Source organism: Cyprinus carpio, chromosome A9, assembly GCF_018340385.1.
Source record: "Cyprinus carpio isolate SPL01 chromosome A9, ASM1834038v1, whole genome shotgun sequence".
NCBI lineage: Eukaryota > Metazoa > Chordata > Actinopteri > Cypriniformes > Cyprinidae > Cyprinus > Cyprinus carpio.
Window position 1 is genome coordinate 21107794 of NC_056580.1, and position 25729 is coordinate 21133522.

The window sequence follows — 25729 nt, forward strand, 5'->3', positions numbered from 1 at the left end:
ACTCTCTCTCGCTCTCTCTCTCTCTCTCTCATTCATTTGAATTTAGTATCTGAAAATTGCAGTGAAATGCCAGATGCGTTAAGCTCTTTTTCTAATTAACAGGGATAGATTAAGTCTGAACCCATAAAATCTTTTTGAGATTTGATGTTGACACCAAGGCTGCATGATAAATGTTGTGTGTTTTTGTGAACTTGCAGAGGTTGGGATGATCGCAGCACTTTTCCTGGCTGTGCAGTTGTACTTCCCCTCCAGACCACCCATCCCTCCCAGCGTGGCAGCGGCTAGCCAACGTCTCAGCTACAGGAGCAGCATCTGCAGGCTGCTGAGGTAAAACAACAGTCCTCCCTTACCAGACTGCTCTAAATGATTTGAACAGAGAAGGAAGGAATGGAGGTTAGCAAAGTAGGAATAGTTCAATTGAAAATAAAAATTCTTTAATGGAATTCTAAGAAAAAAACAGATATCTAACAGTTATTTTCCATACATTAACAGTGTATGATCACAGCTGTTAACCCCCAAAAAGGCCAGGAAGAACCATACAAGTTGTCCATATGGCTTAGCTTGGCCCAAAAATGAAATTTCTCTCATCATTTACTGACCCTCATGTCATCCCAGATGTACAGTATATGGTTTTCTTTTTATCTTTAGAACACAAACAGATTTTTAGGAAATCAGTCTCTTATCATATAAGTTAATGGTCCCTCAAAGCTGACACAAAGCACAAAACAAACACCCCAGTTGATTATTCAATGTCTTCTGAAGTGAAACAATACATGTGTATGAAAAAAAATCATTGTCTGCACTTGAGTACATTGTAGGAAATAAATATATAATAAAAGTTAAAATATGCTACTTTTTAAAAGTTTGGGGTAGTAAAATTAGTAAATGTTTTTGAAAAGTCTCTTGCTGAATTTTCAGCAGCCATTACTCTAGTCTTTAGTGTCACATGATCCTTCAGAAATTATTCTAATATACTGATTTGGTGCTCAAGAAACATTTCTTATTATTATCAATGTTGTGGAAAAGTGCTACATTTTGTTCAGGATTCTTTGATAAATAAAAAGTTCCAAAGAACAGGTTTTATTTGAAATAGAAAATGTGTGTAACATTATCAATATCTTTACTGTCACTTTTTGATTAATTTAATGAATCCTTGCTGAATAATAGAATTTCTTTAGAAAAAAATCTCACTTATCCCTATTTTTTGAACTATAGCGTATATTGCACAAATGGTACATTTCCTTTTTGGTGCTTGAATCAATAACTGTTGAATAGAAAAGAGCAATTCTGCTAAATATCTGCTTTTGTGTTCTACTGAAGACAAATTATTCATCTGATTAATCAAACTGATTCGGAACAGCATAGGAATGAATAGATGATAACAAAGATCTCCATTCCCTTTAAATTCAATTGCAAGGATTAAAAGGCATTCAAATCAAACCTTGAAAAGACCTGAGCATACACAAAAAAAAATTATAATGAGAAGATTAGTGTTCTTCATTGGCATTCACAAGAGATTTTGTATTGGGTACATCTGCACATGGATACAACAATGGACATCTGTTATTTTAGGCCTTTTGTAACTTCCACATTCTGTTTCCCTGGTCTCAGTACGGTCTCTGAAATTTTATCATTGATTTTACAAAAGAGAATCTTAATGAACAGGGTCTTGTCATTTTGCCCCTCACCATATGCTGTGGTTGCCATTTAAAACACATCAAAGATGAGATCCTCTCCCTGCAGATTAATTACCAAGCCTTATGATGGCACATGCTGACCATCCTTAATAAATAGAACATCTTGATCTGTACATTTAATAACCAAGTGAAGTCCACAAAGGCCAGTGTGACCACAGTGGCACATTTTTACAGCTAGTCAGAATTCTCTTGATGTAGTCGCAGCCGCAACGCTTGGGGTAGTTGCGATATTCACAGATCAGAGGAAGCCAGCCCTGCTTTGAATGCGTTCTCACATCAACACTAGAGGAATTGGCTGAAATCTGTGGACTGGAAAAGACTGTTGGGCTTCCACTATTGTAGAGAGTCTACAGCTCGACCCCCTCCGAGGAACACCAGAACTTTCCCACTCACAGCAGAGCTGAAAGCAAAAAGAAGACCACACATGAATGGACGAAGTCACCCCATTGAGACTGTAATGCCTTCTGGAGTCCCACAGATAGGCAGAGTTCCAGTAGCCATCTCACATTTGTATCTCAGTGGAGCAGTGGATTGGTAGAGCTTTGTAAAAGAGCTAGCCTACAGGGACAGTACATTGGATACGGGCTGGGGTCATGTGATCAAGATTGCATTTCACCACCAGTCTCTGAACTCCCAAGTCCTTGGCTCACCTGACTTGGTGAAACTTCAAAGTCTTTGAGCCTGATTTGTTTGTTGCAAAGAGCATCGTTGTTTCAGTGTTCCTTTACGGGAACCGTTATCCAGTGTTTGATTACTGTGCTAACAGTGATGATTGAATAGTATTAGTATTGATGGCCTCTGTGTTAAAAATGGCCATGGCTTGCAAAATCCTCATCTTGGGGTATTAGATCCCAACAGGGCCTGCCAAGGACAAATGGCACTTAGCTGATGATTGTTCTGGTTTGATGGCTCCTCCAAATTTGTCAAAAGAAGGGGAAAAGGCTTTCTAATATCCCATAACCTAAATAAGCTCTTGGTGGGGGAAAAAAGTGCATAGATATCGATCTCCCCCAGCTGTGAGGTTAATGAAATGGGTATAATTTGGAGACAGGGTCCTCCATCAACACCTTTTTTTGCTATTGCCCTCTTCACGGCCGCTGTAAAACCCACTGAAAGCATGCTTGGCTTTCACACTTTCCTCTTAATAGACTGGATGTAGATGGTAGAAGTTCCTTCACACCCAGTGATTCATACCTGGAGGTAATTATGAGTAGCGTGATATCAAATTTTCTAAAAGTAACTATAGGTGCATTAATTTGACATCTCATTCATTTGTGAACTTACAATTTGCATCTTTGCCTCCTTTCTTTGTCACTTTTTTTAAACTGATTTTTAAAAGCAGCCTTTTTAAAGCAGCTCGCAGTATCTCAGTAGAACTGCATTTGCTGCATTTGGAGTTGCATCATCATGCCTATACCAGAACCAGTGTGCAGCATTTGATTACTGCGGTAACAGTGATGATAGAATAGTATTAGTATTGATGGACTTGGAGTTAAAAATGGCAGAATCTTGCAAAATCTTGAGGCTTTAGATTCCAACACGGCAGACTTAGCTGATGATCCTTCTGGCTTGAATCTGGGGCAGGAAGAGGGTGGTGCATTTTTATTTTTTTTCTTGGTCAAATCAAGTGTGAGAACAGCTTTAAAGACTCAAAAACCAAGTACCAAACTGCAGCAAGTAAATTTCATACAGCACATTGCTTCAAAAGATAAACAAAGTGTCTTTGGAGAGCCCTTGTGATTGGTTTCAAATGCTTTGTTATTTTATGGGGGGAATGTTTCTTCTTGGGTAAGTTTGGGAGACACTGTTTGGGACACTTGAGGGAAAATAGGTAGAGAAATTGGTGAGCTGGGTGGGTGATTATAATTGGGTTGGGATTGATTGGAGGCCTGCCAGAAGCCACACATAAAGACTGATTCCACAAAGGGATTCTCAACATGTTTCAGTCTTGATTACAGCAATCCTGTGACTGGATAGATGCTCATAAGAATTCTAATACATGAAAAGAAAGCATCCCTCATAGCAAGGGATTTTTGTGTCAGGGCAGGATTACCACAAAATTTACAGTACACTAAACCATGCACTGTGCTACTTCTAATAATGGTTGTATCTGCATAGCAACTTTGTTGTTTCTTAGCTTCAAGAAGGATTTGTTGGCAAATAATGCTTGTTAGAGAGTCTCATAGATAATGTTATTAAAGAGTAAAAGTATTTCAGCTGTGCCCTACAGATATATGATTTATTAAAAACGTGCAGATACTGATATCATGCATGGCTTTGCCAAGTGGGTCAGTTAGATTTAATTAATATTCAAAACAATTCCTACTTGGCTAAACTCTTGGTATCAAGGTCTATTGTACCTGGAGTCGGTTAGCACTGCATATTCTTATATTCTCAAAGACATTTGCTGCAGGGCCTCAATAATTAAAAATAACCACTAATAATTTTTTTTCATCATATTTTATCATGTAATATTCATTAATTTAGTCGGTTTTACTCTGACTAAAATTGCAAGTGGATTAGCATGTAAAGTCCAGTGGTGCATTTGCGTCATTTTGTTCTAATATTAATAAAGTTGTTATATTACATTGACCCCTTGCTTGATAATGTGCAGTGTCCTATTAAGAATCATATTTGGTTGAGGAAGCTAAATCCTTGTAAGACAAAGCGCCGCTTCTGGGCATGTCTTTATCCTAGCATTATGTTTCCCTGATATCTGCTTCTGCTATCAGTTTTGTGTATTTTCTGTATTCAGGAGACTTTTATCTGTCTGTCACAGGGCTGCAAGGTAGGATAAATGTTTGCTGACAGGCGGTAAGGTATAGGAAGGAAAATCTACAATCTTTGACTCTTTGCAAGATGCACAAGCTTTGATGTTCAGCTTCATGACAGCTCTGAAAGATCTGTTACTCTTTCAAAAATGGGCGTCATACACAGTCAAAATACAGCCTAGTGCCTTTAAATGCTTTCTTAGTATTCTTTTGCTAAAAGTTTTCATCTGTCCTCATCTTTGCTTTTGTTTTTTTAGCAACATGCGTTTCCTGATGATAGCACTCGCCTACTCCGTGCCCACAGGGGTTGCTGCTGGCTGGGCTGGTGTGTTGGACATGATTTTAACACCTGCTAAAGTCAGCCAGGTAAGACATATTCCATGTTTCATTCTGGGCCCATTTAGATGATACATTATAAGTAATTAAAAGGTTTTCAGGAAAAGAACAATGTCTAGTTTATGCTTTGATAGTTAAATGTTTAATAGAACGATTTGATGTTATGAATTAATCCAAATATTGAAAGACCTGATTACTTTCACCCGTTCCCGTGTGTTTCACTATGCTGTGTCTTAAGTAAGTTGCATTTATCAGATGTACAAATCATTTGCACCTTCTATGAGTTTAATTATGATTAAAATGAAATGTAATTTCACTGGATTAAATGGTTATTGACTCATAATTAACCCTGGAAGTATTGACTGGAAACTCTGACCGAAAAACTGTTTGCCTTTCTATACTCTCTCATTAAAAAACTGGCAGGCCTGAATGGGTGGACTTTGAACATCAAAACAAGCTGTTAAAAACATCTAATTATAGTTGTGAAAATCCAGAGCTATCCATATGAAGATAGCCCTCTCCATCCTTTTCCTCTCCAGACAGAGCTCATCAAAATCTAATCAAACATACATGCTCAAGACGCTTTTATTTGCATACTCACAAAAGTACTCCATCTTTGATGGGCCAACCACAGTTTAATGAGATGAGCTCTCCACCTCAGAGTTTCTGATTCTCCCCAGCCTCCTCACATTTGCATCTGAAATGTGAGAGTTATGGGCCAAAGCAATCATGTAACATTCTGGGCTCAACTGAATTATGGGCTTGCGGAGACAAAGATGACGTTTTCATATCTTGCAGTTTATTTTCCAGGTAAACTAGGTGGTATTTGAACTGTTATTAGAAAGAAAACTATGCAAGTTGAAAATAGAAGGCCTTGTTCCTTTTTCCACAATATGTATCTGCTCCCAAAGCCATTGTTAGACTAATTTGAATTTTCCGTCTTCTCATTCAAGTCTCAGTTCTTTTTTTAACCACAATTGAAAGCGTAAGCCGCAAGCATTTCACTATTGTTGAGAAGGTCTTTTTTCCTAGTCATTTAATTTTGGTTGAAGAGATATACAGTAAGTGTTATCAGACAAACTGAAATTATGTATAGATTTCTAGGAGCCCATTGTTAAAAAAAAAAAAAAAATGGAAGTGCTCACAAGATAGCAACTTATTGATATTCCTCAAACATTCTAGTTAGGGATTTGTTCCAAACCTCAGACTCTAAGTATTAAACTTTAACATTTAATTCAGCCTGGACAACTTTGGAAACCTGGCATTGAGAAAACTCATTAAAGATTACTGCAGAATTCAGAAACATTAGCTTTGCTGGTAGCACTTTATGTTAACAGTTGTGTATATACAGTATATACAACCTTATTGCGAACTAACATTCATTCTAACTAGGATTGGGAACCGAGAACCTGGTTTATTCCGATGAAGCGCATTCCACAGACACGCTGCATCGCGTCTTTAACTACCGAGCACCTCGTTTCCCATGACTGTACGTGCACTCGCGTCTTTGATAACTGTGCACGTTGTTTAGTCTAACTGTACATGTACCACTAAAATACATTATATATGTCCCATATTGTCATTAACATACTTACTGACTTCAACTTGGACCATTAAATAAATAGACTGCTATTGTTATGTAAGAATGAGGGTTAGATTATTTAGTGTACAGGCCATTTCAAGAGTAATAAACAAAGTCATAGAAAATATTTATTTTCATGCATTTTAAATGTTTAAAAATGGGGCAACCACTCATTGCATCACACCATCTCCTGACTGCATTATTATTTGTAAAAAAGGGGCTTTATGGATTTTGTGTATACATGGTTATAAGTATAGCAGTTTATATTTCATTAATTTAAGGAAATGAACAAGTGTCTTAGCCCTAAAGGGACTATTTGGCAATGAAAAGCATCCAGTTGTTGTATGAAATGTATTTTACAAATGCGGTTGGAAGCATTAGAAAGTTTATATTCTGAAGCTGTTGTTTTGATCAGTGTCAGAATTCAGCAACAAATAAGTTTCCACATTTGCACACAGTAATTAGCAAATGGAACGGTAGAACCCTGAGGCAGTAAGCATGTAGAGTTGTACAACAGTAATTAGAAACATTTAAGTGTATGGTCCTCCGCTACATTAATCAGCCTTTTCTAATTGCTTCTAGTAAATGGCCATTAAGCCTGCGCACAATGACTGCTCACTGATTAGACAGACATCTTTTGCCCTTGGAAAGTCATTATTAAACTGAAGGTGCTTTGCTGGCTTTGAGAAACATTACAAATGACCGATTTATGCATATGTGTGCGTGTGTTTGTGTGGAATTCTTTTGCCCTGATTAAAACAATAGGTGTAGCAGTGTGGTTTTCTTTAAAACCCATTTCGGTGAGTGATGCCATGTTTTTTACCCGTGAGGTTTCCGGTGTAAACATGTTAGTGAGCTAAGAGCTTCAAGCAAGGTGTAGAATACCTGGAAAAAGTGTTAGCATTCCTAGACTAATGTGATTTGTGTGATATTATTCTATACTGACAACATATAATGTATGATGTTTTTGTTTGTTTGGGCCGGATTTAGCACTGTGCCTAGTTGGGCCTGGTCATCCCCTAAATTTAGTGTTTTTTTTATTGATTCAGTGTTATTATAAGCCTAATGCATCTCAAGTGATGACCAAAGCATTTCCTAAACTGCATAGACATGTAACATCATTTTAATAGGGGTATCGTTCTCCTCCTTGTCCCAAATCCTAACAATTCCAGTGCACTATGCTGCATGACAGAAAATTTTGAATTTGAAATAATGGTTTGGACACACAAGTAACACTTTTTGCCAGAAGAAATAGCATAGGGAAAGATACCTCTTTCATTTCCTGGAGGAAATAACAGCGTTACAGCAGTAGACATAAATCACAGAATGGAAATAGCAATTAATACATCCAGGGGTGCCGGAACCAGAGGGCCAAACCTCTCTGCCACCCCCCACTCCCCCAAACTTTTAGCACACATCACCAACAGCTGATATTAAATTACGTAGTCTACCTCTGTTGGCTCACATTAAAAGCACATGATATATTACATTCTGATTATATGCTATGTTTTACTGTAGTTTCAGCCCTTGATGTTTATTTCAAATAGATAAAGATGTCTTTTACCCCTGCGGTAGGACATTTCATCACATGTATGCTAGAGCCCGACCGATATGGGTTTTTGGGGGCCGATGCAAACTTTTGACTGGTACTGTATATAGAATACAGGACTGTATATAGCCTACATACACACATATATATATGTACGCATATCACCATTCAGAAGCATTTAATCTGTATTATATGTTCTATTAATTCAAATGTTCATATCAGCGGCATATTCGCCGATACCGATATATCTTCGACATGCTTATATCGGCCAATAATATCGGCTAAACGATATATATCGGTCGGGCTCTAATGTATGCTCAGACCATATAAATTCTCAGAACCTTACTGCCAGTTATTATGAATGTGCTTGTCCAAAGAGTACATGATACAAAGAGTTCAATACATTGACAGTATTAAGTAGGTGGTGAAAACTGAAAATGTGCAGTGCTGAATCTCCACACATAGTAAAATAAACATTACATTTGAGTTTGTGTATTCTAGTAGGATGAAGCTGTTAAATAAATTTCACAATGCACAAATTGAGTGTCGCACAAATTGAGTGTCACACAAATCACACTTTACGAGACTGAACTTCCATTTATGTAAATAAATACTCGTGTGTTATTGACAATTTTAAAGGGATAGAATGAATTTTAAATGATTTTTGATTGCCTTGATGTCAAAGTAATATTTCATCTCATCTAAGTTGTGAGCTCTACTATATCCCAAAACAACATGGGATTTGTATATTAATTAGCATGATTCATGAATATTAATTAGGTACTGTGACACTCTGGACTAGGAAGATTAGCTTACAATGAGCGAAGCAATATTCATGAGCCCAGTGTTCTCCGAATAGTGACATTACATCCCACCCAAAGACATAATGAGATTCAGCTCAGGGTACAGGTGTACATCCTGATAGCTACCGCAGGTTGGAAGGACCTTAAGGAAATGTTCTGTTGTGGGATCAGTGTTTTGCTGAAGGTGCTTTCCTGTACAGTGGGTGAGAGATGCTTAGCCAGCATTCTTCTCTCCATCCCCATCCCCAGGGGATCGAGGCTGATGCCCAGACAGAGCCAGCTTTTCTAATCACTCTGTTAGCATTCTGCACTAGCACTCTGTTAGTCTGTCTGTCTGTCTGTCTGTCTGTCTATCTGTTAAATTGATCAAAAGTGACAGTATAAAATAGTTTATAATGTTATAAACGATTTATATTTAGAATAAAAGCTGATCTGTTGAACTTTTTATTCTATCAAAGAATTCTGAAAAAAAGTATCACAGTTTCTGTAAAAATATTAAGCAGCACAGCTGTTTTTAACATTGATAATAATAAGAATTCAGCTTTGCAATCACACAGGAATAAATTACATTGAAAATAGATTAAAATATAATTTATTTAAATAGTAGGCCTTTATGAGCGCAAGAGACTTCTTTCATAAACATAAATCACTAAAAAAAAGATTTAGTCCTCATAGAGAAACTGGTTTTGTTTTTCCTGGTCTTATCAATACTGTGGTTGACCTCAGCCATGCCTGATATAGACCATCTGTTTTATGAAGTCTGCTGTTGAACCAGACTGTTCATCAAAGACATGTTCGTGGACAGCATGATGTCTGGCAGTTTATTCTTCGCTCTGATCGACACTGCAGACGCCTCTGGCTCACTATCCATCTAGCTGCTACACAAGTCATGTCCAGCATTACAAGCAGTGAATAACCCTAGCTGATTGCACCTTTCTCTGCTCTCACAGGTGGACGCTGGCTGGATCGGGTTCTGGTCCATAGTTGGAGGCTGTGTGTTTGGTGTGGCCATGGCGAGGTGAGTAATAGTCCCATGCTTGAGAAATGATGGTGGTGGTGTCATACATTAGCATTTGTTAGCATTTACTTTACATGTATTGTCCAGTGACATGAAAACCAGCAGATGCTTAAACAGTCACAGATCAGCATTCCTTCCTTCTCAAAGAAACCAGGGCTGAGTTTTACTGACTTAGTTTAGTGAGGTTGAATAGTGAGGGTTTTCTAGCAGTGGTGCTTTTAAGGGATTGAATTTAGAGACTTTTTTTTTTTACTTCTTGGGAAGCAATTTAGCATGCTGACAGTGTGTTGTAACTGTTGGGACTGTCAGCATGCTAAATCTCTCTCTTCAAAGCAGCACAGTTACAGCCATCAAAGCATCGCTTTTGTAACAAATTGACTACCATCAACAAAAGTGTCATTGAACTCCAAGTATATTTTAATTGTTGACCTACATTCATGCTGGCATCTTTGGCCATTTTTGTGTTTCAGGGGGTTCAATGGGTGTTAATAAGTTTATACTTTAAAAGAAAGCATCTCATGGTCACTTTTGCATTCTATCCGACCGTTTTACAACACAAGCAGAATTCCTGCATGAACACACCTTACGGGCTCAGACACACCAAATGACATCAAAGAGCTAACGGCAATGAAAGCCGACTGTGGTGTCGCCTCACGTTACCTGTGTCTGGGCCAAAAAGTTGCGCTTGAACAAACTGAAAATCCTACAGCCAACAAGCAACTAGCACATACATTCTGCGCATACGTGTCACGTGAGAAGAATTAACTCTCAGTCATAACTCTCCAATCTGGTTCACTGCTCTGGTTCACTAAGCTAAACTGCTAATTACAGTGATCTCCACATGTGGACTTCCACATGCTCAGTCGGCCAAAAAGTCGCAGACCGACTAGTGCCAGTGGTGAAAACACACCACAAAAATTAGGCCGAAGGACACTCATTGAAAACAGTAGGATAAGTGTCGAATCCGTGTCTGGAAGACACGACCCCAGAGCAGTGCAGTTAAGCAAGGCTAACTAGAGACTAACTAACTAGTCATTCAGGCAGCACTCTGACTAGCCTGAGCTGTCACCCTACTGTTACCCTACCCCACACTTTTTTTGGGAGATAATGATTATATATTTTTTGTTTTATTTTGCTTGACAGTGTTGCGCAGTAAAAAAAGAAATGTAGCTAGCTGGTAAAGATATTTATGTTTTTGAGACCAGCACTGGATCGCTATATGCTGAACCTCGGGTTGTCATCCTACAGTGACTACCAACTTCCACTTTGCAGGAAATCAATTAGGGCACACGTCACATAAAATATTGCATATTATTGATATAACCCATGCAAGGCACAGTTTGTGTGACAAGCCACTGAGGAGAGAAGATATGAACTACAGAAGAATTTTTATATATATATGTTTTAAATTGTCACAACGTTTTAGCCCTAATTATTAAAGTTTCATGACAAAAATGCTAGAATGCTGATGGTACAAGAAACTTTCTAAGGTTTTTTTATTTAGTTTTTAAATGGTCTCATATGAGTGTATCCGTGGCAACTATGCATATAAACCAGTGACAATACTTTTCAGGTCATTCCTATGCTCTTGCTAGAAAGACATTCATTTTATCTCTGTTAGGCCACTTTTTTTTTTTTCAGGCTGTTTTGGATCCTCCCAGATCCCAAAGCTAATTTATTCTCTTCCTGCTAATTTATTAAAATCGGCTTTTGTTATGAACAGTGGGTGAAAATGCTAATGAAATAGTCACTTTGCACAGACTGATTAAGACACTGGCGTAGAGAAGAGAGAAAGAGCAAACTGTTGTCTGCAGAAAGCAAGAGATTTGTCTGTCCCTGATGACTAAATGTTTGCAGAAGAGCCCCAATCAGAACATCCAGACAGGTTCTGCCTTTTGAAAACCTTTTAATTAGGCAAACTCAACATTTAATCAATTGTCACATTACTGCATTGGATTTTGGGTTGGTACCAGCAGTGCCGTTAAAATGGGGAGGGACAAAGTTGGTTAAAATATCAATGAAGACCTGTGATCTGACGTAGTTGTGTGTGTTATTCAAATGAGTTGTGAGCTACAAGCCAAATGGGAATTCATAAAGCTGATTAAAGAATGCACACCCCGCCAGTTGTTTTGGCACTTTTACGTTTTTGTTTTTTTCTCACTGTGGCTATTCATTTGGGACAGGTTGCAGAAAGAAGCAACAGATGCCCTACTAAGTCTTCACGGCAGCCTGGTCCTATTAGTGGTTGTTTGGCGAGTGATCTCTCTTTAATGGGCCCCTGTGAGTTACGGGGTCCAGCACCCTCCATGTGCCATGAATTGTGCAGCAAATGCGTTAACATGAGTTATTATATGCCACCAGCTCTCTGCCGCAGAGCTCAGCCCTTTGGGTCAAGTCCATGCTTTAGAAAAAATGTATGCATTAAAATTGAGCTGCAGGGGCAATAGCTGCACATTCTAATTGATGCGATACTGGAGGCAGATATAATAGCTGCAAGTCCTCATCAAAGACTTGTCCTCGTTCGTCGTTATGGTGGAGTTATACTAGACGGGTGAATCATAAGAGGTAATCTCTGCAGGTCAATTAACGGTTTATGGTGTGAAGGTATGCTGAGCAGTTTGGCAAACACTGGGACGCCTGACAAATCACCAGACTTTAATTGTCAGACAGCAGTCAGGTGGTAGGGGTGACATTGCTTTTTGATTGAGGAAGGCGGTGGCATTGTGGGGTCAAGAAAGTGAGACCTGACATGCAGTTCAAGTGCTTCACCATTTTTGGGTGAGTAGTTCACCCAAAAATGAAAATTCTGTTGTTACGTTGTTCCAACATATGACATGTATTCCAACCCATACGACTTTTTTCATGAAACACAAAAAAAGACATTCTGAAGAATGTACTGACTGCTCTTTTCTGTATAATGAATGTTAATGGGGATCCATGCTGTCAAAGTCTCAAAATAACCAAAAAACACCATAAAAGTATTGAAATGTAGTCTGCGCATCTTATATGTGTATATAACCTTTTGACATGCCATATATGGAAGATCTGTGAATATTTACATACATTTTTGTCTTTTCGTCACAAAACATATTAATAGCTTTAGCACTTGAAATGTATCTTTTAAGTCATATGGGTCATTTTTATGATACATTTATGGTGCTTTTTGTCGTTTTTGAAGCCTGACTTCCTGTGGTCACCATTCAAATTCACAAGCTGCGTGAACAACCTGATAAACTTCTCCATTAGTGTTGACCAAATATAGAACCTCACAAACATGAGGGTGAGTCAGTGATGACAGAACTTTCATTTTGAGGTGAGTAATTACTTTAAAAGGCATTATAAGCCATCATTAAAAGTAAGTCTTGCAACTTTGACACAACAAATAACAGCTAACTCCTCCATAAAGTGTTTTTAATGATGGCTTTCATCTCTGTTGTGAAGAAAGGTGATGAAGAACATGCCCTAGAGATATTGCTATGTATCTACATCATGTTAGAGGTGCTAAAATATGTCTGGTGCCTGATGAGAGGAAATGGTGTGGAGAACTTTGTCAGAAATGATAAAGTTAGTGCGGCTCAAATACAAGTCTATGTGAGGATTTGTTTTGAGTCATCTCCAGTAGGCAAGTCTTTGAAGGACAAGATTTTCCATATGCGTCTGGTCTCTTACGTGGGTGCCAAAAATAACATCTGTGGAAAAGTTACACCTGCGGCTGCCTGTAATTTGTTTCCTCTGTAAAAAAAAATTCTGTCTTGTTCTGGCACCTTTGAGCTATGACTCGAAACTTAAGTTTCTCTCTCCTCCTCCTCCTTTCTTTTGTTTTCTGTCTTTGCCCTCAGGTTTGCTGACTACATTCGAGGAATGCTGAAGCTGATTTTGGTGCTGATGTTTGCCGGAGCATCCTTGGCGGCCACCTGGTTCACTCTCACCTGCCTGACCAGGATTACTCATCTGCCCTCCACTCAAGGTATACTTTGCTGAAAAGGACCGTATGTTCTGCCTTGTGCACATCTACAAAACTGTCACCCCGCAGGAGTCTAGTAGGCGAATGCGGCAAGCTGCAATATCAGTGGGAGGGAGCCAGAGGAACTCATTAAGTCCAGATCAGTGAAGGGAAAAGGGAGTGGGGCTCTAGAGAAGCCGACCTGAAACAAACATATGCCCTATAGATCAGCCAGCTCAAATATTACCATCAGTTATCATTTTATGGTTGGCACCTGACTTTTTTATCTGCTGTCTCTCAGAACTCCTGGCAGACAGAGCTCATAGACTCATGGGCCATCGCTCCATCTGGCAAGATTTTATCACACACACTTGTCCCATTTGCCATTCGTGGCTTCCCATGCCTCTTATGATTCACATCTCTCGCTAATGAACACAAGGCTATGTTGTGGCAACATCAATTCATTAGAATCTATTCTAGCAGGAATCGTTATGCAAAGAATAATTGAGAGTGGACCTTTGCCTACCATGTTTGTGTAATTTAACAGTGCCGTTGTCATTTCCTTCACTTATACCATAGTTACCACATGGATATCAATACTTCCTTACATCCAGTGTATCAAATTAACGCCCGCCACGAGCCAAATGTAGGTATTTTTTGATGGGGTAATTTTACTTTTCTTCTAGTCACTGCGACCTGTAAGATTTCTCTGAATGACATTCGACGAGATATGCAGTTGCTTAGAAGCAACAATGCACGCTTGAATAAACCCATTTGATTGAAAATGTAACGGCAGCACAAGCGCTCATAAAAAAACACATGTAAAGAGTCTTCATGCTGTATGGCTTCATTTCAGTTTGAAATACATTTGTCTTGTATCTGAAAGTTGGAAATAATATTCAAATAATATTCATTATGTAACATTATGTAAGGAATAATTGACACTGATTGAAATTGTGGCCACATTACTACCTTGACTGTGAAGGGCCATTGTCAGTTTTTCCATTTATGCTATACCACTTATATCAAGACTTTTCAGGATTTGTGTTTTGGACTAATTACATTGAAAAGTTTGGCATCATTATGAACTTTTTATGTTTTTAAAGGAAAGCATTTGATGCTTTTATACACCAATGTTGCATTAAATGGGTCAAAAACACTACAGGTTAAAAGTTTGGGGTCAGTAAGATTTAGGGAATCAATAGCACAGATTCATTAAATTGATCAAAAGTAACAGTAAAGACATTTATGTTTCAAAAGCTTTCTATTTTAAATAAATGTTATTTTAAACTTTATATTCGTCAAATAATTTAAAAAAAGTATCACGGTATCCACAAAAAAATGGAAATATTAATATTAAACTGTTATCAACATCATAATTTAATGAGATTATAAGAAGACATTTTTCTTGAGCAGCAAATCAGTATATTAGAAGGATTTCTCAACGATGATCACTCAAGACTGGAGTAATGGCTGCTGAAAATTCTGCTTTGCCATCACAGGAATAAATTACATTTTAAAATATGTTCAAATAAAATAATTATTTTAATTGTAATACTATTTCACAATTTTTACTGTTTTTAAAGTACTTTTGATCAAATAAATGCATCCTTGGGGAGCAGAAGAGACGTCTTTAAAAAACATTTAAAAATGTTACTGAAACTAAACTTTTGTACACTAGTGTGCATTAAAGCAATTTATGTTTCAAATGACCGTTTAAATAAAAACAGTATTTGAGATGAAGCGTAGGTGTTAAAGTCTCAAGTGTTGAATTTTGACATTTTTGATGAAACTAGAGTTTGCCCTGTACTTTTCAATGACGCTGCCAGCTGAGGGATCGGTTTCTCAGACTAGAGACTCTGATGTGCTTGTTCTCTTGTTGTTCTGCATTGGGCCATCCATTTATCTCTCTGCCCTGGTTAGAACCAGTTTGCGTTTTTCTTTTAAAACAGAACTGCACACTCACACATGGAACAGCTTCTCATCATTTAAAATGACAATGGACTGATGTGATGAGTTTCTAGAACATGGTGTTTCTTTTTGGCAATTTTTTAAATAAAACAGAATTTTGGAAATGAAAGTGTATTTAATACTGAAAAAAGAAACATTTGCAATTTCCACACTTCATTAAACCTCAGCTGTGCTAAGATAAAAAGAAAGATTTCTGTAGTACCAACTTAGCACATTATAAACATTACTTAAAAATGGGGTGTAACAGTGTTTTCTTAGTTGATTAGAGTAATATCTGCTGAAATAGGGTTTGCCAGCACAGGTAAATTGAGTTCATTTGCAAGTTTGTCTTTCTTTTCCTGTGTAAAGAAGGAATTATTCTAGAAATGTATTTGAGATACAGCCCTCTCTCTCTTTTTGCTCCTTTAGCCACTCTCTACACTTCCTGCATCCTGGTGGGTATCTTCATCAACAGTAGTGTGCCCATCTTCTTGGAGCTGTTCATTGAGACGGTTTACCCTGTTCCTGAGGGCATCACCTGCGGAGTGGTCACCTTCCTCAGCAACCTCTTCACTGGACTTTTGCTGTTTTGCCTCACCTTTTACTTTACAGGTACCTTGATATTTTAACTCTTGAAAGGCAGGGCAGGGTTGGTTTTCAGCAAAGAAAACTAAGCTTTTCCTTAGCCTAAACACACAGCAACACATGGTAGAGATATGGACTTAAACTTAGGACTGTGTCATTGTCCCAAAGTCATTGTCCTCCTGCATGATGACTAAATTTCAGTGTAAGGATGAAAAGATGTGCAGGAAGAATGACTTGTCTGCCCTATCTTGCTGTGTAAATAGTAGCTTCCAGTTGAATATTCATGCATCACTTTCTGACAGGTTTCATTGGATTGACAGGTAGACTGTGATATATTTATTCTAGCTCTTGCTGTTGCTGGACACCATTTGTCAGGTTGACACAAAGGCTATATGTGTTTTCCTTTCAAAAGCGTGAGGCTTTTTTTTTTTTTCGTGTACCTTCATAACATACACATAACATAACACGTGATTTCAATAATTATTAATTATTAATAATGTTCTATGTTGCAAATGGGCAAAATCTCCCAAACCCTGTCACATTTCACATCCAAATCAAAAGATGAATGAAGAAAAAAAAAAAAAAAAAAAAATCCTTAAAGAAAATGTAATCTGTTTAGGTAATAATTTTATTTTCAGGATTATTAAGCACAGTTATCCCACAGTTCTTCATAATTGGCCTGGTACTGTCTTTTTTTAAATTTGTTTTAATGATTCTCATTACTGTAACACAGTATTGTTTTTATCATAAAAATCTTTTTTCAAATTCATTTTTAAAATTAAAATCAATTTATAATTCATTCGTAAATTAAGGTAGTAAAACAAATGCTACCAAGATAAAAATTAGACAAATGAATTGTAATGTACATATTGATATTATCGTATCATTTAAAATATATAAAGAAATATAAATACATCTTTTTAAAATCTGTTTTAATGCATTACAGTAATGAGAATTGGAGGTTTAATAACAGCATAATATTAAGAGTCCTAATAGAAGACTTTGTTTGCTTTTATGCTTATTTTGTTTATTCATTCATTCATACATTAATTCGTTTTTTCATTCATTTAGTTATTTAGTTTATTGGTTTATTGGGGGTAAAATCAGACTTGCAGTATGATAAAATGAAACAGGTTAAAAAACAATACCATAGACGTGCATTAAGCCAAATATAGAAACCAGAATGTGATGCAATGATTTATTTAAATAATTGAAACATTTAGCAACCACCTAACCAACACAAAGAACATTCTAGAAACAACCTAGAGCATCTTTAAAACTTCATAGCTATGCCTTGGAAACAACACACAACATTTGTGGCTGCAGGCAAGCACCACACATTTTCTTGTTATAAATTATGGAGCTGTCAACCTCTGTTCACACTGACCACTTTCAAGTCCAGATGCCTGCTGTGATGCACTCATATCCCCATTTTGTCAGTGGCCTTGACTGACCGGCTGACGGGTGTCTGTTTTATGAGCAGTCAGTTTGCTGGACGGCTCCCAGGCTGCGAAAACTCCTCAGTCTTTCTGCTGATCCCCTGGAAAAGATTAAATTGAGATGAGTGAGCTTAACTGGCTCATCTTTTAAAATCTGATTGGGTTATCTGTCCCAAATGAAGCCATGAGATTCGCTCTGCCTTTGTGTGGCTGTCAGAGCAGCATTGGCCCGCCAACACCGTGCCATGGCTGAAAATAACATTGAAACGATGAGGTCTCTATATATAGGAGACTATTGCGTTGGCATTTCTATTGAGTTTTAAACACTTTGTTTCTGTTTAGGCCAACCGGTGTGTAGGCACTGAAGAGATGATGGATGGATTTCTGTTTGTTTCATCAGAACCATCCTGCAACCTCTTGCTGTTTCCACTGGCAGAAAGCCCTTTTTGACATAATAAGCTCTCTGTTAACTAAACTGCACAAAATCTTCCTTTTAAAGGTGCAGTTCCACTTAAAATTTGGCACCTTGGGAAATGAACAACACTTGCACAGCCATTGATGTTGTTTATTTTCCTCCCATTCTGCTGTTTTCATTGACATTTTCATCTTCATAGGCTAGTTCTCTAGTTCAATTCTATTGTTAATATACATCTGAACTATGGTGTAGATTGGGATTTCAGTGTGCATTGAAAATCGCCTGCCTCACCTAGATTGGCCTGCCTCAAAGATGTTCTTTTAATTTCCAGATGCTCTTTTTTTTTTAAGCCACCCAAGGTTGAATTGAAGTGCTTTCAGGAATCGCAAGTGCCTGTGACCAGTGATACATTCATAAATGTCTTACACATTCTTTGTATTCACTTTAAAATGAAGTGAAAGTGATGTGCTTCACTGAGTTACCATTGCTGTCCTTCCCAGCTGGCCATTTAAATTGGCAAGGTTGGTTCATTCACCCTTAATCTGAAAGCTGTGAATAGCTGGTAAAGATTGAACATTCAGCCTTTTTGATTGTGTGGTTTAGTAAAGGACGTGTCATCTAGTGTCTGAGGGTGTCCCTTATGTCAAATGCCAATAATAAAATTAAGGGTCCAGTAACCTTTTGTAGAGACCCAGAGTGTGTACTTCCTGCTCTAAACTCTTTTTGCAGCATTTGATTTAACTTTGTTCAATTGCCTGTGAAGGTAAGCCTTCAGCAAAATCAGGTTTACTAGCTTTTCACATCATGCTTAACCTGTTTAAGTTAAAGCTGAGGTGTGTAATTTTTTCACTGAAGTACTTTTCATAGGGATGAAATATAAATATATAGGTACCATATGGTTTATCAAGCATTATATTGGATATATTTGTATACATATTAATTGTACCTGCTCATTTACTGTGTTTTAGTTTTAGACCTTGTCATCAAATACTCACTCAGTTGTTAAATATTTTTTTTAAATGAATTTAAATAATTTTAAAACATTTTTAATTGTAATCTTTATGTTTTGAAAGGAAAATCCATTTTTAAGCTGTACATTTTAATATTTGGATGCATAAATACACATGTAGTATTTAAAAATAATTTCAGGTTTAACGGTTTTGTTTTTTATTTATTTCCTTTTTTTTGTCAAAATAGCTTTTTTTTATAATCAGTTATTTATTTGTTATCAGGCATAACATAAAAATAATTATTGACTTTTGTATTGACCAGAATTTTTATATACTATCAATTAATTTTTTTAATAAATAAAAATATATTTTGAAATGTAATAAATTTAGTTATTTATACAATATAAATTATAAACCATAATATATTTTAATAAATTGTTTATTTGTTCTATATGTATTTTCTTTTCCTTTTTTTTCTTCCTTTTTTTTTTTTTTTTTTTTTTTTTTTGCCAGGACAAACCAGGTAAACAAATCAAACTCATAGGTGCAAAATATAGGTGTGATTTAATCTTATAAGTAGAAAACAGAACCTAAAACTGTCAGTCAGCCTCTCTCGATGCTGCTTGGGGCTAGAGGGAGACATTAAACCGAACTGAAATATGCCATCAGTCTGCCAGCTGAATGGGTACCGATTAAGAATAATTACAGCAATAAGAGGACCATCTCAGACGCCTTAGCTTGCCTGACAGGAAGTGAGGAGCCCTGTGGGTGACTGCGAAGACATTGGGCCGCTTGGTCACGATGTGAGACAGGGGCTGTAGGATGTTTCCTCGCATCCCTCCCCGCTTGTCCTCACTTTTGTCCCAACGCTCTGTATGTAAGAGATTGCGAGTGTCACGGTGAGTGGCCTGTTTACGCTGTCATTCCACCGTGGCCTTTCAGCACATTACAGCCCCTGAGACGATGGCAGAAAAGAGACAGGCTAAATTGCACCCTTAATAACAACATCTCTGCATTCTGCCTTCAGGTATTAAGAGGAAGGAAATACAACATAACAGTTTGACTCATGCGTAAACTGACAGACAGGATATAATTGCTGTGCTCCCATTGTTGCAAGAGAAGGTAGGAGAAATCGAATCCTTGAACCCAACTTTTTTGTATTCTCCATAGCGGCACTGACTCAGGGAGATGATGGGCGCCGTGTCCGAAGTTCTGCCTTCCATTAGTGCTGGAAGGGTGACTGTTGACGACTCACAGATTTTTGGGGGGCGTCTGATTGGATTACCTGAGCTGAGCCGCTCTCTTCATTAACATTCGGTGCAGACGTCCCACCTGCTGATGCTACCTCTCTCTTTTAAATTGATGAGGCTGTAGCAGGCAGGCAGCACAGACATAATAGCCAGATAAACACAACTCCATTAACCTGCCGCTATACCAGCACTGCTGAAGGGATAGTAAGGCCTGATTAATGAGGGGGCTTTTGGAAAGAATCCCCGCTTCCCATTTCTTCAAGTCGACATGGATCTGTCCTCCAGCATACCTGCTTGTGTTTATTGTGCTGCATGGCTAAATCATATCATTTAACCCAAGTGGGCTCAGCAGCTGACCCAGCATGCATTTCACCTTCTGCCATCGATTGCAGCCTTCACTTTAGGGGCAATTGATCAACCTGTTATCTGGATACGGGACACCTCAAAATTGAAATCCACTTCTCTATTAAATTAATTGCACTCTTTCCTTTGTCCTTAAGGGTCGGTGTGTTTGACCTGGTTTATGTTATATTCAACCCGGCACTCTATCAGAGCCACAGCAGCTAGTGTGGGGCTTTCATGCATTGAATCGCTGCTGTATATGTCAACTCTGAATGTGCTTGCACAGCTCTCGCATGCTTTTTCAGTGTCATCTTTTAAAGGAAATCGTAGTATTCATGTGCAGTGCTTGTGAAATGATTCTATTTCTGGTTTAATCTTCAACCTTAATGTAAAACCTCTCGTATCTTTAACTGCCCAATGAAAGCAATACAGCAGCTGTGAGAAACAGTGACTTTTTTCTCACATACTCTTGAAAGTATTTCAGATAATTATATTGTTTTTCTAGTCTATTTGCCATTGGTTATTGGAGCATGAACTTGTATATGGTTTGGTCAAAAGTGCCAGCTGCATTTAGTCAAGTGAATTGATGTAAAAAAAAAAAATTGATGTTGATAAATCAACTGCTAAAACAGTATCTTAATAGCTATTTGGCTATTTTCTTTTGTGTTTTCTGTTTTGTTTTTGTTTTAATCAAAAATCTTTCTTTCTATCTATCTTTGATTGTCGGACATGGTATCCTGTGCACTAAATGTCAACCTTCAGTCAATCGATTGATAAAACACTAGCTAAATAGCTTTTTGGGGGTGGGGGAAACACATTTTCTATATTTAAACTTTAAATTTTTTTATTGATAAACATATTGATTAAAATGCATGAACCTTCAACCATACAGAAAGTAAGAAATGTAAAAGTGAAAAAAAAAAGTGAAAGTGACGTGACATTCAGCCAAGTATGGTGACCTATACTCAGAATTCGTGCTCTGCATTTAACCCATCCGAAGTGCACACACACAGAGCAGTGAACACACACACACACCGTGAACACACACCCGGAGCAGTGGGCAGCCATTTTATGCTGCGGCGCCCGGGGAGCAGTTGGGGGTTCGATGCCTTGCTCAAGGCCACCTAAGTCATGGTATTGAAGGTGGAGAGAGAACTGTACATGCACTCCCCCCACCCACAATTCCTGCCGGCCCGAGACTCGAACTCACAACCCTACGATTGGGAGTCCGACTCTCTAACCATTAGGCCACGACTTCCCATGGACTGGAGTTATTTGTAATAGTATGATAAACACATGTCTTCTATCATGCATTGAAGCACTGTACATGGCATCTGGTGCTCTAAAAGCTGTCATCCCTAATTGCTCTTTTGTTTTTCAGAGCTGTCCTGGTTGAACTGGTGTCTGACAGGCTCCTGCATCTTCAGTCTCCTGCTCCTCCTCCTCTTCAGGGAATCATACGACCGCCTCTATTTGGATGTCTTTGTCTCTGTCTGAGCACACAGCGTGAGCTTTTTCAGCAGAAGACTGCAGAAGAAGCCTTTTTATGGACGTTATATTCCAGCAGAGTTCAGAGAAAGAGCACACAGCATGCTGCTCACTTTTATGGATCAGTGTTGTTTTTTTTTGTTTTTTTTGTTTTTTTGAAAATGTTGTAATTGTGAAATATATGACCAGCAGTGGTGGCAGTGCATTGTGTTAGCATCATAACTAACAGCGGGAACTGAGACCTGACTAAGGAGGAAAGAAGTGTAGATATTGACCTTTCTACTTGACATTTTGCCTCCTGGATGCATCCCTTTTTTACATTTTATTTGACTTCTTAAACTATTTTTATTATTATTTTTTAAAAACGATAAATGGAAATTATGTGTTTACATACTGGCACAAAAAAGGGACTTTTATTGCATAGAGAGGCACAGACACAAGCGGATCTACTCACGGATTTGGCAGTGCCCCATGGTGATGACTCCTCTAGTGCTCTCACCACATCTAATGGGAGTGTAATGGATAATTATAGACAAGCTCAATTAGCCGCCTGGCGGGAGCTATGGCCGTCTGTGGACCGGAGACCTCTTAGAGCTGTAGTGTCACTTGTATATAGCCTGTGGGATCCGAGCTTTAATTGACCTGTGATAGGACTGTCAAAAAGTGGCAGACGCTGTGGTCCTCCAGTCTTCTTGTTTTCCATATCAGCTCATATTATGCAAAGGATAATGCACTCCGCTCTGGGGTTTAGCTAATCACCTTGCAGCCATTAGTCCAATTCTGGGTCATGTTAGATCTGAGGTCGTAGTTTATATCATGAGGGATCTGTATTATTCATGTTTAGGTAGCCATTTGTGTTCAACCCATTCTCATGTGACTGCTTGGTTTATAGCTGAAGCATGCGCACAGTGGGTGTCTATTGCACAAGCCTTTTAGAATTTTATGCAATTGATCATGCATTAAAATGTAGTTTATTAACTCATTTTAGTGATTAATACACTAATATTGACAATAAGGGATTGTAAATAGTTTTTATGTCTGAGTACTGTTGCAGAAGAGCATTTGAACATGGCATTATGAACTGCTGGAACAGTACAACACTATTCACCAGCAATAATAGCCATGTTCTGTAGCCTGTCATGATTTGTGGCATAACCTAATGCAAAAACAAGTGCAATATTCCCTCTCAAATTTTTTAAATACAGCCTGATGTATGACCCATGCACACGCTGGGCTGTTCTTTCTTGCATTTTCAACATTGCCATAAAAATGGAGCCCATCTGAATCTGGACGGCTTTGCCATTTTCACTTTGCTGTGAAAGGTGAAATTTGGTGGCTTGAGACTTAAATGACTCTCTGTCTGCTGATTGACGGTTATCAGTGGAAAGGAAAAGTGTTTTACGGACATGCTGAATCCCTCGTTTCCACAGCTTTCCAACCGAGAACTTTGGACACACACACGGTTCTGTTCTTCTCTTGGTAAAGCCTGCATGTGAATCACTTTTTCGTGTCTTTGTACAGAACAGTTCTCTACTTTACCTGTTGGTAATGTTGCCTTAATTAACAGTGACCTTTGTTCTGTTCTCCTCTTCACTGTGATGTGTGTGCCGTGCTGCAGTCGGTGCTTGTGCTCTGTTCTGTCACTGTAATGTTAATTGTAAGTGGCACTGGAGAGGCGTACGTGCCCATGTCCATGTGCAGATAAATGTCAAAGATTTTTAGCACCTTATTAAAAAGATGTTTTTAAAAAGGAATCGTGTTTTATTCTCCTCTCTGTCATCAAGATGTTGACCCGGCTTGAAGTGTGTAAAGAGAAACCATGAAAATAGCATTTATAAAACAGATAGTTCTGACTCTGAAATATGATTGGATAAGCCGTGTACGAGGCCATCTTAAAATGCTACACTGATTGATTAAAATGTTGGTATGGTGTGAAACAGCCTTTAGAAAACGTGCCTGGCCTTTGAGGAAACAACTTTTCTTTTCCACTAAATGTGTTGTTATGTGTGTATGACGAGCTCCTGTTTTTGGAGTTTGCACATGCTCTGTGATGCCCCACACCCTTCAAAGCATGAGATCATAGATGACATCAGGATTGAGAGTGGGCGTCCGCGGACAGTATGTGTACTCGGGAGTTGTTAACATATTGTGTGTTACACCTGCCAAAAAACCTGGGGTTTACATGCAAGCCTATAGATTATTGTTCTCATAGATTTCATCTTGGATTTTATCTGTGAATGTTGCTTATGTTTGTGTTGTCAGCAGCCACGTTTACGTTGTACATTTTCAATCGGAATTAAATCATTCTGACTGATGGATCTGAACATAGAGTTTACATGAACGATAAATAAAGTAAACGGGTTGATGAGCGCATTTATATATGTCACAAGCTTCAAATCATATTTAATCTTTTGACATGCACATACTGCATAAATATACGGTGTTTCCCACTGTTTTTGCATACTAACCATCCTCCTTTTCTTTGTTTTAATAAAGCAGACTTAATATTTATCTCTTTTTGGTCCTAACTAGGAGACAACATGTACATGAAGCTTTGTGCAATGCTTATAACAACATTATAACAACAACATAGGCTCATTCCGTATGTCATTGCGCCATTTCTACGTCGTTGCACATGCGCAAAACTTTCCAGTTTATATATATATATATATATATATATATATATATATATATATATAAATGTTGTGAATAATATAATATAGGGTAATATAAGTGTCATTTGTATAATACATTTATTGAAAATTAGACTTCACCTTTTACTTTGTGTATTGTCTCCACAGACAGAAGAAGGCATTCATCTCCTTAACTGTCACTGCATTCTTAGGTTTTTATTGAAACTAACAACAATTTGCAGTTATGTGAATGTTAAATGGAATTCATCCTTTTGCATTAAAAATCGGTCTAATGGTTTTGGATTAACGACCCCAGAGACACAGAAACCGTGAGCTTGTTTTCAGTTTTTTTTTTTTATTATTCCCTTTACTTAAAAAAAAAGTCTTTTCACTTTTTCTCCTTTCAAAGAATGAAGTATTAAAGTTTAAGATCTTTTTTTTCACAGTACTGCTGTCAGAGCATTGAAAGAACATTGATCCCTTTCTTCATCCCAACATAGCTGAATAACACAAAAAAATAAAAGCATCTAAACTTGTCACGTCAACTTTTCAGCACATAAAAAGGCCTCAGATTCAAGTGTTACTTTTCAGTGTTGACAACAGCAGCAACAGGCATCCTGGGAGAAGATTGTCTTAAACAGGTGTTTTCATTCAGTGACAAGCAATTTCATAAAATCCATTTTGGCTTTGTTCCCCGTCCATGGGCTCTGTTCTGCCATGGTTCCTGTTCTTGAGCACATAACACAGGCTCTGTAGTAAACAGAGCTCACTGTCAGTCTAGGTGACACTTTTATAGCCATTGATTGGTTTTCTGTTGCAGTTTTCAGTCCTCACATGCTCTGTATGCCCTTTTATGTTTCCGGCAAGACATTTCCCATCGTACTACTTCTGCAACAGATGAACGGAACCTTTGTCTTACAAAAAATAGAAAACATCAATGGATGATTGTGTGTGGTTTCACCTGTTACAGTTGTGTGC

At 37.9% G+C, this 25729-nt stretch overlaps 1 protein-coding gene across 1 annotated transcript in view; it reads left to right on the top strand.

The window, feature by feature from the left end:
• The window catches only part of LOC109096836 (solute carrier family 49 member 4-like), a 33949-nt gene extending 10077 nt beyond the window's left edge, over positions 1-23872 (top strand). The window contains exons 4-9 of the mRNA XM_042764074.1: positions 198-327; positions 4726-4834; positions 9689-9756; positions 13596-13723; positions 16079-16261; positions 22012-23872. Coding sequence (XP_042620008.1) covers positions 198-327; positions 4726-4834; positions 9689-9756; positions 13596-13723; positions 16079-16261; positions 22012-22127 — 734 coding nt within the window. The 3' untranslated portion in view covers positions 22128-23872. The remainder of the gene's footprint in view (positions 1-197; positions 328-4725; positions 4835-9688; positions 9757-13595; positions 13724-16078; positions 16262-22011) is intronic.
• Positions 23873-25729: the final 1857 nt, after the last annotated feature.